The sequence below is a fragment of the Mytilus edulis genome, chromosome 2, assembly GCF_963676685.1.
Source record: "Mytilus edulis chromosome 2, xbMytEdul2.2, whole genome shotgun sequence".
In the NCBI taxonomy this organism is placed as follows: Eukaryota; Metazoa; Mollusca; class Bivalvia; order Mytilida; family Mytilidae; genus Mytilus; species Mytilus edulis.
This window is the reverse complement of record NC_092345.1, coordinates 13,338,840-13,354,883: the sequence shown is the minus strand read 5'-3', so window position 1 is coordinate 13,354,883 and position 16,044 is coordinate 13,338,840. Positions and strand designations below refer to the sequence as shown.

At 32.3% G+C, this 16,044-nt stretch overlaps 2 protein-coding genes across 2 annotated transcripts in view; both read right to left on the bottom strand.

Annotated features, from left to right (window-relative positions):
* Positions 1–3,157, bottom strand: part of LOC139510447 (uncharacterized) — a 40,824-nt gene extending 37,667 nt beyond the window's left edge. Inside the window, exon 1 of the mRNA XM_071297030.1 lies at positions 3,030–3,157. Within this exon, the coding sequence (XP_071153131.1) occupies positions 3,030–3,093 (64 nt within the window). The 5' untranslated portion in view covers positions 3,094–3,157. The remainder of the gene's footprint in view (positions 1–3,029) is intronic.
* A 5,977-nt stretch (positions 3,158–9,134) lies between these two features.
* LOC139510487 (uncharacterized) lies at positions 9,135–15,126 on the bottom strand. Its single transcript, XM_071297061.1, has 4 exons — positions 14,964–15,126; positions 13,418–13,507; positions 12,518–12,595; positions 9,135–10,292 (listed from the first exon to the last, which is right to left on the bottom strand). The coding sequence occupies exons 1-4, from the start codon at positions 15,088–15,090 to the stop codon at positions 9,874–9,876; spliced, it is 714 nt and encodes a 237-aa protein (XP_071153162.1). The 5' UTR covers positions 15,091–15,126; the 3' UTR covers positions 9,135–9,873.
* Between the last annotated feature and the right edge of the window lie 918 nt (positions 15,127–16,044).

Here is a 16,044-nt window from a genome sequence, read left to right as displayed (position 1 = left end):
TCACCAGCACAATAGTAAGAACTTCTGTGTTGGCGCCATGATTTAGGAACATAAAGAGTTACACTAGTCCGTCTGTCCCGAATGTCCCATAAAAACGGGTTCTGCTCTTCTTACTTTAGTTTGCCTCAATCAAATACTTCAAAACCTAACACAATATATAAAAGGAGCTGATGCATGAGTGCCAATGAGAACTCTCCACAAGAGACTAAATGACACAGAAATTAACAATTATACAATGTAGCCTAGGTCACCAACACGGTCTTCAACAATGGGCAAGGTTCATACCGCAAAGTCAGCTTTTAAAGGCACCGACATGACAATGTAAAACAATTCAAACGAGAAAACAAACGGTATAAGTTATGTACAAAAAATAAACGAAAAACAAGATAGGCACGTGCATATAAAATAAGGCGGGGTTAAAAATGTTAGCGGGATCCCAACCCTCCCCCGTATGTGGCATGAGTGCCAATAAGAACTCTCCACAAAAGACCAGATCACACAAACACTAACAACTATGGGTCATATGCAGCTTTCAACAATGAGCAAAGTCAATACCGCATATAGTCAGCAATAAAAGGCACTGAAATGACATTGTAAAACAATATTAAAACGAGAAAATAAACGAACAAATTTATGTACAAAAAATGAACGAAAAACAAGTATGTAACACATAAAAAACGACATTCATTGAATTACAGGCTCCTGACTTACCACAAGCACATACATACCGAATAAGACGGTTTGAACATGTAAGCGGGATCCCCACCTCAACACAAAATCAAATTTGAAATTTTTAAGTGTCACTTTTACCGTTCAAGAGTTATCATGTCCCTTTAAAAAATATAAAAAGTGCTGACTCTTTCGTTTCCTTTGTTTTAAATAAGTCTGACTCAATCAAATGTTATGAACCTTATACGCGATTCACATTACCCCATAACACAGATCTGTGAAGCTCAATATTGGGTCACGATGGCGTCACTGTTCATGTTTTTTTAGATGTAAAAAGTTGTGGTACGAGTACCAATGATACAAATGTCAACCCGGAGCCTTGAGATAGGAAAACTGCTAAATCTATTGTTTCCGTTCTTTAACTTTAATTTGCCTCAGCCTAATGTTTTGAAACTTATTCACAATGCTTATGGTCACAAAACGGTCAAAATTACGCGAATCCTGCATCTATATGTGGAAGTTTACTCATTTTTTTCACAAGCAGGGGCATCTGTGATTAATAGACATACTCTACATTTATTTCAGTAATCAGCTTATTTTCTTCCATTGAATTCTTTTTTTAATTAAACTGAACTTGCACCTTTTTTTCAGGATCTCGGTGCAGTTTGGTAACAGACAGTGATATCAAGTTAAATGTGACCAACTTAACAAAGTGTTTCACTAGATTGAGCTCTCTGTCTAAGTGTACTTCAATGGTTCTTAGCATTGAGTTCAGTTTATTGATATGCGTATACCTTCTGTGTGAATTTTTATGATGTAAAAGCAGACTATCCATACCTACATGTCCATGAAATGAAATCTAAGGTAAAATGATTGAAACATTTTGCATTATCTATCACAGCTGGCAGAACATGATGCTACTGAAGCAGTAAATTTTCTTACTTGATATTCACGGAAATTAAAGGATTTAGTTTCATTTGAACCAAACATTCTAAAAAATTGAGAATGGAAATGTGGAATGTGTAAAAGAGACAGTAACAATGTCAAAAGAGCAGAAAGCAGTCATAGGCCATTTATGAGTCCTCATAGCTGACTATGCGGTATGGGCTTTGCTCATTGTTGAAGACCGTACGGTGACCTATAGATGTTAAAGTCTGTGTCATTTTGGTCTTTTGTGGATAGTTGTCTCATTGGCAACCATACCACATCTTCTTTTTTATATCTTCAACAAAGCGAGAAAATCCCTCTTTCAAAGGCGGGCTCTTAACAAAATATGTACCAGTTCAAACTTCAAATTATAAAATCAACTTACAATTAAAAATATACAAGACTAACAAAAACCAGAGACTCCTGACTTGACGTCAAGGTAATCATACCAAGAGACACATCCAATATGCAAAGGTCAAGAGTCAAAAAGTCATAGTCTGGTCAAGAGATTCTTGTGAAAAAAAAGGATTTTGATAAAAGGGTCATTGTGGTACACTAAACTAACAATATATCTTATGTATCTAATATATCTTAGAAGATGTGGTACGAATGCCAATCATACAGTTAATTTTCCATTTAATTCAAACAAAATATACAAGTTTTACATTGAGGGCAAAGGTCAAGCTCAGATGAAGTTTCTCGTGCCAATAGACTCATATAGAAAACCTAGGGCAGAGACAGAAACACAAGACATATAATAACTAAACTCAATTGAATGGAACTTGTATTGCAGGTCACTACAATTGCCTTCAACAAAGAATATAAACTCTCGCAACAAAGCAAGATTAACCCCGTCTTTCACTAAAGTTTGAGCAGGATTCTTTGCAACGATTATCTTAACACATATAATTGAGAATCGAGTCGTGCAGTTATGTCAAGAAATTAAAACGGTAAGATTAAACATTAAAACAGTAAAAACTAGCCTAAGGGTTTACCATTAATTTTTAACTCAACCATATGATAGTACTATGGTAAACTTATGGATACACATGATACAGTCATGAAATTGAATATTTGAAATAGTACGACCAGAACAATACAAGACAGAGTTGTAAACAAAAGAAAGTAATGATGCATATCGATTTTTTAATTCCAATGCACAAATTAGGAACTGTAGTTTTCATTCAATTTATTTATCTAAAATGTACGCTTGGGTTAAACAATGGAAATTAACACTGTATATTTATATAAACGATCAATCTTGTAAATTAGAAATAAATAAAAAAAATCAACCAAAAAACACATACAACATAATAATTAAAATTTATTTTATTTTGCACGAAAAAGGTAGAGAAAATCAACTGATGACGATCTTTGTGCTTGATAAAAACTAACTAAAAAAGAAAAATCGAATAACATTAGTATATACTTACTTAGTGCAGAAGTATGACTTAACAACACAAAAGTCCAGAATACTTCCATTATTTGAATGGACATTTTGACTGTTGAAAATACAAAACAATTTAGTATAACTGGATGTCATTTGAACTCAACCGGTTGTTTGTCGGTACATTCAATGTAGTGTCATTTATATAATCTTACAACAAAGGAATTATTAATACGTTTTGTTTACGTATTGGAACGGTTTAATTCATATGTGTTATCAATAATGTAGATACGTTTTCGAAACATCGATAGAACCATAATTATATAACTTCCCTCAATTGTAATCAATCGTCATAGCTGTATTTTATTAAGCTTTTCGGAATGTTTGGTCTTCAATGCCCCTCAACTTTGTTCCTTATTTGTTTTGTTTTTTAAACTTTTTAAGTCGAGTGTCTCTGACGAAAAGCGCGACTGGCTTTCAAAATTGTATGCCTGGTATCTATGATGCGTTTATCTACTCTGACGATTTCTTCCAAACAACCTGTTAAAAGCCGTCCCTTTCTTTAAAGAAAAAAAAACAAACATGTCAGAAAGATAATGCCCGTATACATTTGAAAATCAAGATTAAGTAGTTGGAATAGTTAAAAGTTTAATTAAGTTCCCCCTCCCCCTTTACTTTTTAATGAACTTCTTATTAGATACTTTCACAAATATAAATGATTCGTAAAGAATATAAAATATATTTAAAGCGGATTAAACCCTGCTAATATCAAAATCTTTGAATATCATTATCCTCTCTCCGAAGAGGATTTGTTATTGGAAGTTATAATTTATTCATCTGCAAACAACAATGAAACATAATTTTATCAAGAAAAATAATAGCATTTGATCAATTCAACATCTCTTACTGTTATCTGAATGATATTTTTCCTTAAGGTGTAACACCACTAATTCAGGCCCGGCCAGAAAGCACATACCAGAAAGTAGTACATATTTAACACAAAATAGTTCCTACGCATGAGTGTAACTTTCAAAATATGTAGAATATTTAGGTATTTTTGGTATCAAATGAAAGCTGAAGGACTGGTGATCATTGTAGAACACTTTTGGACTTTTAATTTTGAATAGTAAAAAAACTGCACCAAATTTTAAAAAGAGGGTACATTTTGTCTGTTTGTCAGATCTGAAGTACCTGTTTTGGTACATCTGAAGTTCCGGGAACCAGTTCTTTCTTATATGCAATGTAAGGTATGTTGATTTTTTCAGTACAAGACACCATAAAGTGTTGCTTTGAAATGCAATGATTGCCACTTTATTTGAACTTAAAATAAAAGAGGTGTGCCTGCTTGAAACGGAGGAATTTAACATAGAAAGCAATGGGACCATGAATTAGTGGTGTACTTCCTTAACGCTCAACGTGATCTATAATAAATTCAGATCGAGGTGAGATCGCGGTATCAGCGGCATGAAAATGTAAAATTTCGTTGTTTTCCGATGCTACTACGTCCTTATTACGCTTCTACAACGATCCTGTTACGATTATACCATGTTCTCATCACGCTTATTCTGCGACCTCACTACGACGGGGAATGCCATACCTCTAGCGTTGATAAATCATTGTATCAACTGAAATCGAAAGTCAACAATTGTTATGCTCCATTTATGAGCATTATGTTTTCTGGTCTGTGCGTCCGCCTGTCCGTCCATTCGTCCCGCTTCAGGTTTAAGTTTTTGGTCGAGGTAGTTTTTGATGAAGTGGAAGTCCAATCAACTTGAAACTGAGTACACATGTTCCTTATGATATGATCTTTCTAATTTTAATGCCAAATTAGAGATTTTCCCCCATATTCGCGGTCCACTGAACATAAAAAATGATAGTGCAGATGGGGCAACCGTATATAACTTTTCATCCTTCTCCAATTTTCTAGTATTTGTTCAAGATACTTTTAATCACTTATTAGTTATCAAAGGTACCAGGTTATATAATCATAAGTTGAAATGTTTTATAAAGTTGAGGAAAAACAAATACACGAAGAACACATAAACAAACAGTGTAAACAAGAAGAAAAACAAAACCCAGGAATTTACTTAACGTGTTGAACCTTCGTCATTGACGTTGCCTTGGAATATCTATATATAGATACACGGACGCTGTTCAAAATCTTATATTAACCTATTTGATTTTTGCCGCGGTGAATATAAAGTTTTATCACTGAGGATTTCCTATGCTTTTTTTCATTAGGTATAATTGGCTTTGAACTAACTGGCAAGTAACTGCGAGTGCTCTAAGATCTATTTTTGTTTTATTTGGATGTTCAAGTACCGGGCAACGCGTACGTCCGCTCTGTATTTTTGTTAGATGTATTTTTATTTGTATCCATCAGATGAGTTAAGCCTTTTTCAAATAATTTGTATAGTTCGTTCTTATGTTGTTCTGTAACATCACTGTCAGTGAATTGTTATTATCCCGCTAACATGTTTAACCTCGCCACTTTCTGTAATATGTGCCTGTCCCGAGTCAGGTGACTGTAGTTCAGTCGTTGTCGTTGGTTGCCGTGTTACATGTTTGTGTGTCGTATTTTTGTTAGTTTTCTTGTTTGATTAGTTTTACATCGGCCATTTGGGTCCTTTTACAGCTGACTATGTGGTATATACTTTGCTGGACGTTGAAGACCGTACGATGACCTATACTTATAAATTTGTGAGTATTGTGTCTAATTGACAATCATTAATAGTTATCCCACAAGGACGCGGTATGTCAGTGTAAGATCACCCCGATGACCGGAGGCCAAAGGGTGATCTGAGACTGACACACCAAGTTCGAATGGTATAACTATTTTACATCCCAGCTGTTTTAGATAAGACGAAAAACCGTCTACAATTCATAAAATCGAGTTTAGAACGCCACACAACCATTATAATATATATTACTATATGATGTATACCCTTTATGACCCCCGAACACGAACAATATCAACTCGCCCCACTTGCCAATCGGCCCACACTATATCGTCACTTTATAAAAAAATCGCCCCACTCTTGTTTACCGACTCTCCCCAATTTTGAAAAAGTGTCAAATCAAATTGAGCAATTAGTCTGACAACTCACTTATTAACGAACAAGGTTTAAACCCCATTGAATAAAGGTCTGCCAACTCGCCCCACTTATAATAAGTTTAATAGTGGATATGACATCCCGCCAAAATGTTACAAAACAAAGGAAAGCCTGCATAACAAAGAAACTCAAACTGGGTTGATCTGGTAGGGGTGATCCGGCTAAGATCACCCCTGTAAGAACAAAGGAGCTGGGATGTAATATCACATCTTCTTTTTTGTAGAGCGATAAGTCATAACATTTGCAAATGAAACAACGTCTAAACTTACTGTTGTTACCCTGATATGTGCTCAAAATGAATATATTATCTATCACAGATATTTCTCAACTTGAGTCTGTTTAAATCGCACGACTTGCCAAACGTAATTACATGTTTGAAATGTAATTATTGACAGTGGAGAAATACCTCACTGTTCAAGTTTTAGTAGTGAATCTGTGCTCTATTGATTTTTAAAAGACAAAATGTTCTGATCCTTTCCCGTGATCTTTTAATGAGACGTCATAATGTATGTTCAAAGTTTTTGACATCACAATCGCCTTTTCAGATAAATAAAAAATGTCATATTAATCTTTTCCCGAGAAGAAACGAGATCAAAAGAATTTTACGCTGAATGTTAAAAAACAATTATCTCACTGCAGGAACTTTGGTAGTGAAGCTGTGCTCTAGTGATTTTTGAATGATGTGTAGACAAAATATTTTGAAATTTTCCAAACTTTTATAGAGACCTCATAATGCATGTTTCCAATTTTATGTCGTCACAATCGCCTATTCAGACGATTCTAATGAAGTAACGAGATCAAAAGAAGTTTACGTTGCTTTTTGAAAAACTTACCAATTGATTCATGAAAAAACCAAATTGGCTTTAAATTAAAGAAATTCATTCAACAAGTATTTATATTTAAACTTCTTATGGCCCTATTATCATAATTTGTGCCATCTATTTTTTAGCTTAAGGTATAAGTTCATATAGTCCGACCAAACATAGCTCGAGAATCTTTTTGAATAAAACTAATAACGTGTTGCCTTCATTCTTTTGTTACATTTGAATGTCATGCCATTATCACTAGCAAATGTCAATTGAAATGATTGTGACCACAAAATCAGGCCATTATTATACCAAATTCATTAAAAGAAGAATATTACAGATCTGAGTTAATTAAACAAATAATGTGTAAGGTAAAACAATTTACCATTGTCTCCCTTATACAGTTTTACTTCAACTTTCAGATATTTATCCTCCTTGTTTGCCTTTTGATAACATTTGCCAATCCGAGAGAAACACATGAGCTATAAGAAGAAACGGACATAAAAACAAAAAACACTGAAGTGCAACGAAAACAAACGCCAACATACATAGAAACGGACTATTTGATAACAACTGATATATTCCTGACTTAGTACAGGACATTTTTAGAACAAATTGTGGGGTTGAACCTGGCCAAACCATTTACTCAAGGTACATTTGTTATCAAATGATATAAATAATAAAATTATGGTAGTCCATTCATGTGGCCAATATCATCTGAGGCAACAGCTGTCAAAATTAAGGCAAATATAAGTCATATATATCGACATAAGCATGGACACTTATATATGATATCGTTACTTTTGTGATCAGCTTTGTTAAAGTTGTATTTGTTAGAATAGATATTTTAATACAAATTAAAAATGTGGAAAGGGATTAATATAAGTTGCAAAACTTGTTTCCCAGTCCACTATAAATAAATATGTTTAACCTATAATACAAATTCACATTAATTGATGACGATTTTCTAAAAAAGAGCTTATATGAATCTTTTATTTGTCAGGTTTCTTTTTTAGCCGTGGCGTTGTAAGTTTGTTTTCGATCTACGAGTTAGTATCTTTCGACACTCTTTTATGAACCTCTCAACTCACCAGGATATTTTTTTCTCATACCTTGGACATATAACATTTGTCAATTAAAACTTTTCACAACACATAGACGTTCGATGTAGGATGGTATAAAAGAGGGACGAAAGATACCAGAGGGACAGTCAAACTCATAAATTGAAAATAAACTGACAACTACATGGCTAAAAATGAAAAGGACAGACAGACAAACAATAGTACACACGACAAAACATAGAAAACTAAAGAATAAACAACACGAACCCCACCAAAAACTAGGGGTGATCTCGGGTGATCCGGAAGGGTTAGCAGATCCTGCTCCATATGTGGCACCCGTCGTTTTGCTTATTAGATATCAAATCTGGTAAATTGTCTAATTCGGTAGGTCACATTTATGAAAGGGAAGGGAATTGTAGTTACGACGTAAGGAACATATCCGATATCATGTGTGAAACGGTTATTCCATAACGGTCAACCAACTCGTGATGGCGTCCGTAAAATTTACGAAGAGATGATTTCAACTTCACCATTTTGAACTCTTGATTAAATAGCTCCTTGTGAGATAGTTCACAATTGGAAAGCTGAAATCATCTCTCTTGTCGTAAAGTTTTGTTTTCAATCGACCCTCATTGTCAATTTCTAGATGTAAGTCCAGATATGAGGCCGACTTAAGTGTATCTGTTTTATCCTTTATCTGTAGTTCAATGAGATAGATGCGTTCGACGTAGTCAGCAAATTTTGAATTATTTAGTGAAAGAACATCATCTATATAGCGGAAAGTAAAGTTAAAGGATAATGAACTAAGAAGTTCCTGTATGAAGTCCTCATAATAATGAAGAAACAAGTCGGCAAGAAGAGGAGCAGAATTCGTTCCCATTGGATTGCCGATAGTCTGTTGAAAAACACGTCCTCCGAACGGAACAAATATGTTGTCAGTCAAGAAATCAAGCATCTTGATAATGTCAGTTTCAGAGAATTTTTTGTTTGAATCAGAGTGATCCTTTACAAAGTAGGATTTATTCCTTCCTAAGACAAGATACTTGTATCTTCGTTGGCCATTCTTTTTTATGAAACAAAGCAATACCAACTCTTTCTATTTGTCTTTTTGTTTGGAATACTTGTATAAAGTGTAGAAAAGTCAAATGTTTTAATACTATTGATACTATAATACTATAATTTATGTTTATTGAAAAAAAAAACAAAAAAAAACATTTATTTTATTATTCAAAATGATATCGAATTTTGTTTTATTCCTAATTCTAGTTACACCTCTGTAATTTTTTGGATCACAAGGGTGTCCATTTTTATGCATTATAATATTGACGTAATAAATATCATCAGAGAAATCGAAATTTGAAGATCCCTAACAAACAATTTAAAAGTTGAATCCGATCATACATCAACATCATGAATGTTCTAGATAAAACGAATATTTTAGAAGCTGAGGCTGTGAACACTGAACCGACTTCCAGCTGTTGAATTTTCAGTAACTAACATAAAGGTAATCACTACAATAAAATTTATAAACTGAAATATGCGTATTTAATTTAATGAAGGAATCAGTGTATTAACAATTTACTTTTATTAAGACGATTAGCCTCAAAAGAGCAGATAACATGTAAAATTATTAGAAGACAGATAACATTCAATCTATAAAAGCCGATCTTTCACGTGACATATCAGAAAACGGGAGCGGTGAGAGATCGGTTTTTAATTAGATTGGATAACGTCTTCTTACAAGTATTTAATTAAATAAACCTTTAAATATGATTAAAACTGGAAAGGACAAGTGTTCTATTTTGACAAAATAAAATCTATCAAATTTTTTTTTTAATTTTTTAATTTTCAAACAATGACATGAAATAGATAGCAAGGGGCAATGCAAATATATGCTTTAAAAAAGCTGATTATGCTTTAAAAATCTCCTCTAACAACTTTCCTAATGCGTTTGTGTAACCAGGATCTCGTCTATAGAAATGCAAGCAATACAATGATCGAAGTCCCATTGGCAGACTTATAGATTCCTCTAAGTACATTGGTATAATTGATTGTGTGTTCGAGTATAGACGATCTATAAGAGTTGACATCTTTGATACGTATGGCCATGTTTTAGTGACAAAGTCTTTCGATAGTAGAAGAAATATTATTTTTGAGGTATGTATTCCTCTGTTAACAGCGTCGAGAAAATTCTGGTCAACGCCTTCATCTATGATAACGTCAGCGATTTGAATGTTGTTTTTTCCATTAGAGAATTCTAAAATGCTTTCTTTCAATAATTTTACAGTACATTCATCTACCTTGTTTGCGAGAATTATAATATCAGGACCTACAAAATATTGAGAAAAATATAGTACAACAGTAACCCCAAAGATTTAAACATGTCTTAATAGAATAATTACATTACAGAAATGTTGTTACATATGTAAGATCATAATTAAAAAATATATTTCATTATTTTGATATGGTTTGATGGTTATTCTAATGAAAAAAGTTAAAAATAAGATTACATTCATATTATATTCTAAGATAGAGTATTGTATATTTTCTTATTTTATATTCAACAATAAACAAAATGATAGAACAATGGTAATGTTGTTTACATAGTGTAAAATTTGATTAAATAAATAAAAGGACATCGTCATATAACTTTCTGTGTTTAAAGTAAAAGATGTATATATCGTCTAGTATAAAACAAACGCTACGTTGATGGTATATCTTGTAGAAAAAAGAACGTTCACAATTTGAAACTGTACTGTCAGATTGTAATAACATGGTGTGTTTTACAACCAAAAACAATATTGACTTCTTGTTTATATACTAAATGTGTTGTTTGAAACTGTTCTAAATAGATCAACCATATAAATTGAGGGAAAGGGGGAGGGGGTTCTAAGCAGCTGGAGCGGGACAGAAAATAAATCAATTTATGAACATCATGGTTCCATGTAAAGAAGTTTTTTTTTTTTATTAAATCCTGCAACATGTTTTGGAAAATTATCAAAAAGGAGCAAGACACGATATTACGAAAACACACATATGGTGAAGTTTTGACAGCAGCTGCAATCGTAAGAGTGGATATCATATCAAAATTTAGTCATCTTAGATACCAGGATTGAAACTGTTTATGCACCAAACGTGCTTTTCGTCTACAAAAGACCCACCAGTGACGCTCGAATCACAAAAAAATTAAAAAGACAAAATTAAGTAACGTAAATAAAAAGGCAACAGTATAAAATGGATGTACAGCATAAGAAAAATTGCAAGGAAACTTGGGCAGCATTTTGGCGGTTTCGTTCTTCTAGTTTTGCTCATTGAATTGATTGTGAAAAATAGAAAACAATAGATAAATCTCTTTTGTCATTGTTTCAAACGAAAAGGACAATAACTTTGGGTATTCCAAATGGGATCAATTTCCGACTGTGAAATAGAAATTCAATGACGATTACTTTCTGTGACAAGGTATTTGCCTTTTTATAGTCCATGAAATGCTAATAAATTAGTAAGTATTGCACAATCTTTGCAAACATTGTATAGCATTTTAATTAAATTACTAGCATGACATAATCTTATCATTTAAGTGTTAAACTATAAGTTTAAATATAAAAATGATAAGACTTCAATCACGCTCATACAAAATGTAGTTGTGCTTGATATGTTTGTGAGCACATGCAATTTGTAGTATAAGTGTATAACAATGGATTTTCCGTGAGACTTTTTCGTGAGACTGTGGTGCATATCTTTATATTGTGAAAAAACCCCACCTCAAAACTATAATTCAATGCTTATTAAGCAGTATTGAAACTTACACAAGAAGTTTGAAGTTCTTATATCAAAGACCAAGTTCTAAAAACATTTATTGATATAAAAAAATCCTTATAAATTTATAAAACATGTTCTATGAGTGATTTAATTGCTTTTAGATGTGCAAATTAAAATTGCTACCTTATTTGCAAATCCAAACGTAAATAACTAATAACTAATAATAATAATATGTTTTATCTGACTGCATCTTTGTCGATCGATCTTGATTCCATTATCAATTTCTTTGTTTTTCTTATCCATCAGTTTAAATGTATGAAGCATGCTAATTGTAATGTATGCAGACATATGCTCACCTCGGAGTGTAGAATACCAACTGATTTTAAACTAACTTTTATATCACATATTAACTGATCTTTTTTATTTATATTTTGCCATTGCGATGTCAGTTTATATACAACTGATGAGTTTGAATGTCCCTTTGGTTGTATATTGGCCTCTCTTAAGGTGATACCCAACACTTTCACTAAAATTAATTTAGCTCGTTTAATTTTTATAAAATTTTGTCAAAGTAAACCTTTAACAAAAATATAAAAATTTCAAAAATTTTGAACCAACCGTTTTGTCAGAAAAATTACACTGGTTATATAGCAGTTTGACAAACACCAATTTTGATCATTGAGAAGCTTAATATTCTGTATACAACACAACGTAATTAAAACGTTTAGCTGACTTTACAGAGTTATCTCCCTGTAGTGTTAGGTACCATCTTAAACGATAATAAAATAGCATTACTTGCAAAATCTTGATCCGAGCTTTCTTTTGAGTCAAGCTTTGTCATTTGACATTTGCACATTTGTACTGGATTTGGCTCTAAAAGAATATAAAGATTTTGTTTGTTCTCCATTATTTTCAGTCATAATGAATATTTAAACCTATTTGATGAGACATATGAGGATAACAAAATCAAGATGTCAATTTTAGAAAATTCGCAGAAAAAGAAGATTCCATGTGACAAAATGAATGTAACACTTTTTAAGTTTGTAAAACTTGATAATGTACATGTGAGGCAACCACTTTAAGTCTGCGTTGCATATACTATTTAAATTTTTGATGAATTATATTATTTCATAATTCTCTGAAGAAAGGAAGGGGTTATCTATATTATAACTATTAGTTTCCCCAAGTTGAATAGTTTAAACCTAAATCAGTATCACTGTTATCATTGTTTATGTTACGTGATCAATAACAATTTTACTACGTATTTTCTACAACTTCGCAGAAAGAATCAGAAAATTTGTAAATACAAGTTTTATGTTATGGTTTTAACTATATGAAAATAAAATTGATTCATAAATCAGAGTTGGTAAATAAAGCTTAAGTTCATTTGTAGTTTACAGGTAGTATACTAAACAGGAGAACGACCCCATATAGCATGTTTCTCTAAAGCCTGATTCCAAATTTCAGAAAACATTGATTTATAGTTTCTACATATAAGTATAAGTTAAATTGAGGTTAATGAAAGATGAAAGTGCAAAACATGAAGTTCCAATCTAAAATTCCTTAGAGCTAAATTTTATATGAGAGAAAAGGACAGACGGACGGACTAACACAGTAATGTTGTGCTCGATTGTTAGAATGTTTTCAAAAGTAATAATGTTTATATAATGTCTATGTAATACAAAAACAAAATACCGCTATCTACGTTCGTCACCATATTTCCGTCACCAATAACTACGGTTACAGCATGTATAACAATTGGGCGGTCATTCGTGTTTGCCTTTTCTAAAGTAAGAAAGAAACGATAAAGATATATACATCAAAACATATAGACAGTTACTATATAGTGTATTTTAACTTCATCTGTATTTGAACGAGGCTAAGCAACGGGTGTAATGCGAGCTTCAGTGAGCTATTTTTCCTGTGTTGAGCAGATAACTTGAAAATTGACGCCATATAACATGTGTGCAAGTGATCAGAAAGTGTGATACGTCAATGGAATACGACTGCAATATCATTATCAGGTCACAAAAGTTCATATAACACTCGTCAACAGCAATACACAAAAGTATTCCGGCAGTAGGCGGAGTTTCATGACGATATCTGAATAGTATACACATACAGGCTAGTGGTATCTGTTGGGCTGTTTATGTATGATAATACGACCCGTTGTAGGATAAATAGGTATTTTATTTAATTTTTGCTACAAACCCGGGAAAATGGACCACAATTAGATTTATCATTGCTGTTAACAAACAAATAAAATTACCACCAATAGACAATTGGGTGGAACCATGTATCAACTGAATTCAATGATAGGAATAGGTTTTATTGTAAATGTATGTTGTAAGATATTCACTTCAAATGTTGGTTTGTATATTTCCACTACAAACAAAATTACAGTAGCTGTGATATCTCGGTGACGATATTTGATAACTATTCCTTAAATGCATTACTGGATTGACGAAAGGGCAAATGTCTTAAGGATAAAACCCTTTTACTTAGCATTGCTTTCTTTGTCTAGTTCTTGATTTGCAACACTATTTAGTTATAAGTATATACATTGTATAACCATACCTTAACTTACCTTGTGCTGTAAACTTCAACATGCATGAAATTGCATATATGAGCGTACTATCTCCCGGAATTTTAGAAGTTCAAAAACAGTTACTTTCGATCTGAACAACAGGATACATATATTCTCCTATCTTCAATAAGTGTTCTTCGGTGATATCAAAAAATCCACAGGCTTTCATTTCATACTCACATTACCGAAATATTTTACGTATTGACAGAGCTACAGCTGTGCATAAGAACTATTTATTTTAAATATGTACTACTTTCTAGTATGTTCTTTAAGAGCTGGGCATGGACTATTGGTTTTAAAAATTACCATTACTGAAATGACCACAAACCAGACTTGAAGTTTTTTGGAAAATGACCTTCCAAGTGTTTTTAGGATTTTCATGGCCAGTACAGAACTATTTTACGATTGCACCCTTCTAATAATTCCAAACATGCAAACAATAACAAACGAGGAAAAACCATTAAAAGTACAGTCATCCATATTTTCTATACAACACCAAATTCAAATATGTCTGTTTGATTTTATTTTACAAGTAACACTTTTTATATGAATTACACTTTGAACACAAATTGTTTGTTTTCAATGGTTATATTATTATGTGTTATGAAGTATTGTGTTTTTATGTATACTATAAAGACTATGCATCTATATTACCATGATTGTTGCAGTTAACTCCTTTTGTTCCCACGGTAACACATTCATGCAAATGAAAATTTGGACGCTCATTAGATGCACATTTGCTGTTGTTGGATTCTGCCATAGGAACTGGATTAACATTCATCTCTTAGTCTTGTTGTGTCAAAGTGCTGTCAGCGTCTGAATCAATAAGTTTAAAACAATGCTGAACCAAATATTAAAACGCAGTTGTGCTATTATACCAAAAGATTTATACCATACATATCTTTTAGCTGCAATTTTAGTCTTGGAGTTTCTAGGAATATTGTTCATTTTTTCTAATGATCAACAGCAATACTTGTATATAATTAAAAGTTATGATTCGCGAATAAACAAAACGAGTGATTTTTTAACTTGTTAGATTATATTTCTTTTTTTTATCAATTGTATCATATGATCAGCTTTATAAAAGTTTGTAGAGAGTTTTTCATGCAGATTTTACTCTTTCTCAATCTTATTTTATTCCAGGTCTTTCGTCAGTACAAGACTTTTTTCGTCAACATTTTTGGCAAATTATAAATTTAATATGCATCATCGCCGATACATAATGAACATTAATCATTAAACGTCATCTGAATATATTAGCACTACATTAACAGATCATTTGTTTTTACATTTATGGATACGACTATTTTTGATAATCATTTTAAGAGCAATACACTTTGTTGCTATCCCATTTTCAGATCTCGTAGTTCTTATGAATATATTTTGTCCAAACCATCAGTAGGTTGCAATAGGAATTTAAAACGTAAAACAAGGAGTTTGGATAGCCATCAAACAAGGTTCAACCTACCATTTTTGTCTGGAAAATTGTCCTGTTTAAGTCAGAAATATGGCAACTGACAGACTGTCTCAATGCATGTTGGTGTTTTGCTTTTGTTGTACGTAATGTTTCTAATTTTACGTTGTTTTTCTCTTATATAGTTCATGTGTTTCATTTGGTTTTATATGAATCGGATTTTTTTTTTGCTTAAACGAAAAATTTATATGGAACATGGGTATACTACTTGTTGCAAAATATCAATCAGTAATTAATGTAAAGACATTTACACATTGTAGG

What these genes read in the sequence shown, in the direction of transcription:
- LOC139510487 (XM_071297061.1), bottom strand. Translation starts at nt 15,090, where the DNA reads ATGAATGTTAATCCAGTTCCTATGGCAGAATCCAACAACAGCAAATGT. An exon ending in AGTTAACTGCAACAATCATG is followed by an intron (nt 13,508 to 14,963) that starts GTAATATAGATG and finishes TTCTTACTTTAG; the next exon opens with AAAAGGCAAACACGAATGAC. An exon ending in CTCGGATCAAGATTTTGCAA is followed by an intron (nt 10,293 to 12,517) that starts GTAATGCTATTT and finishes AATATTTTGTAG; the next exon opens with GTCCTGATATTATAATTCTC.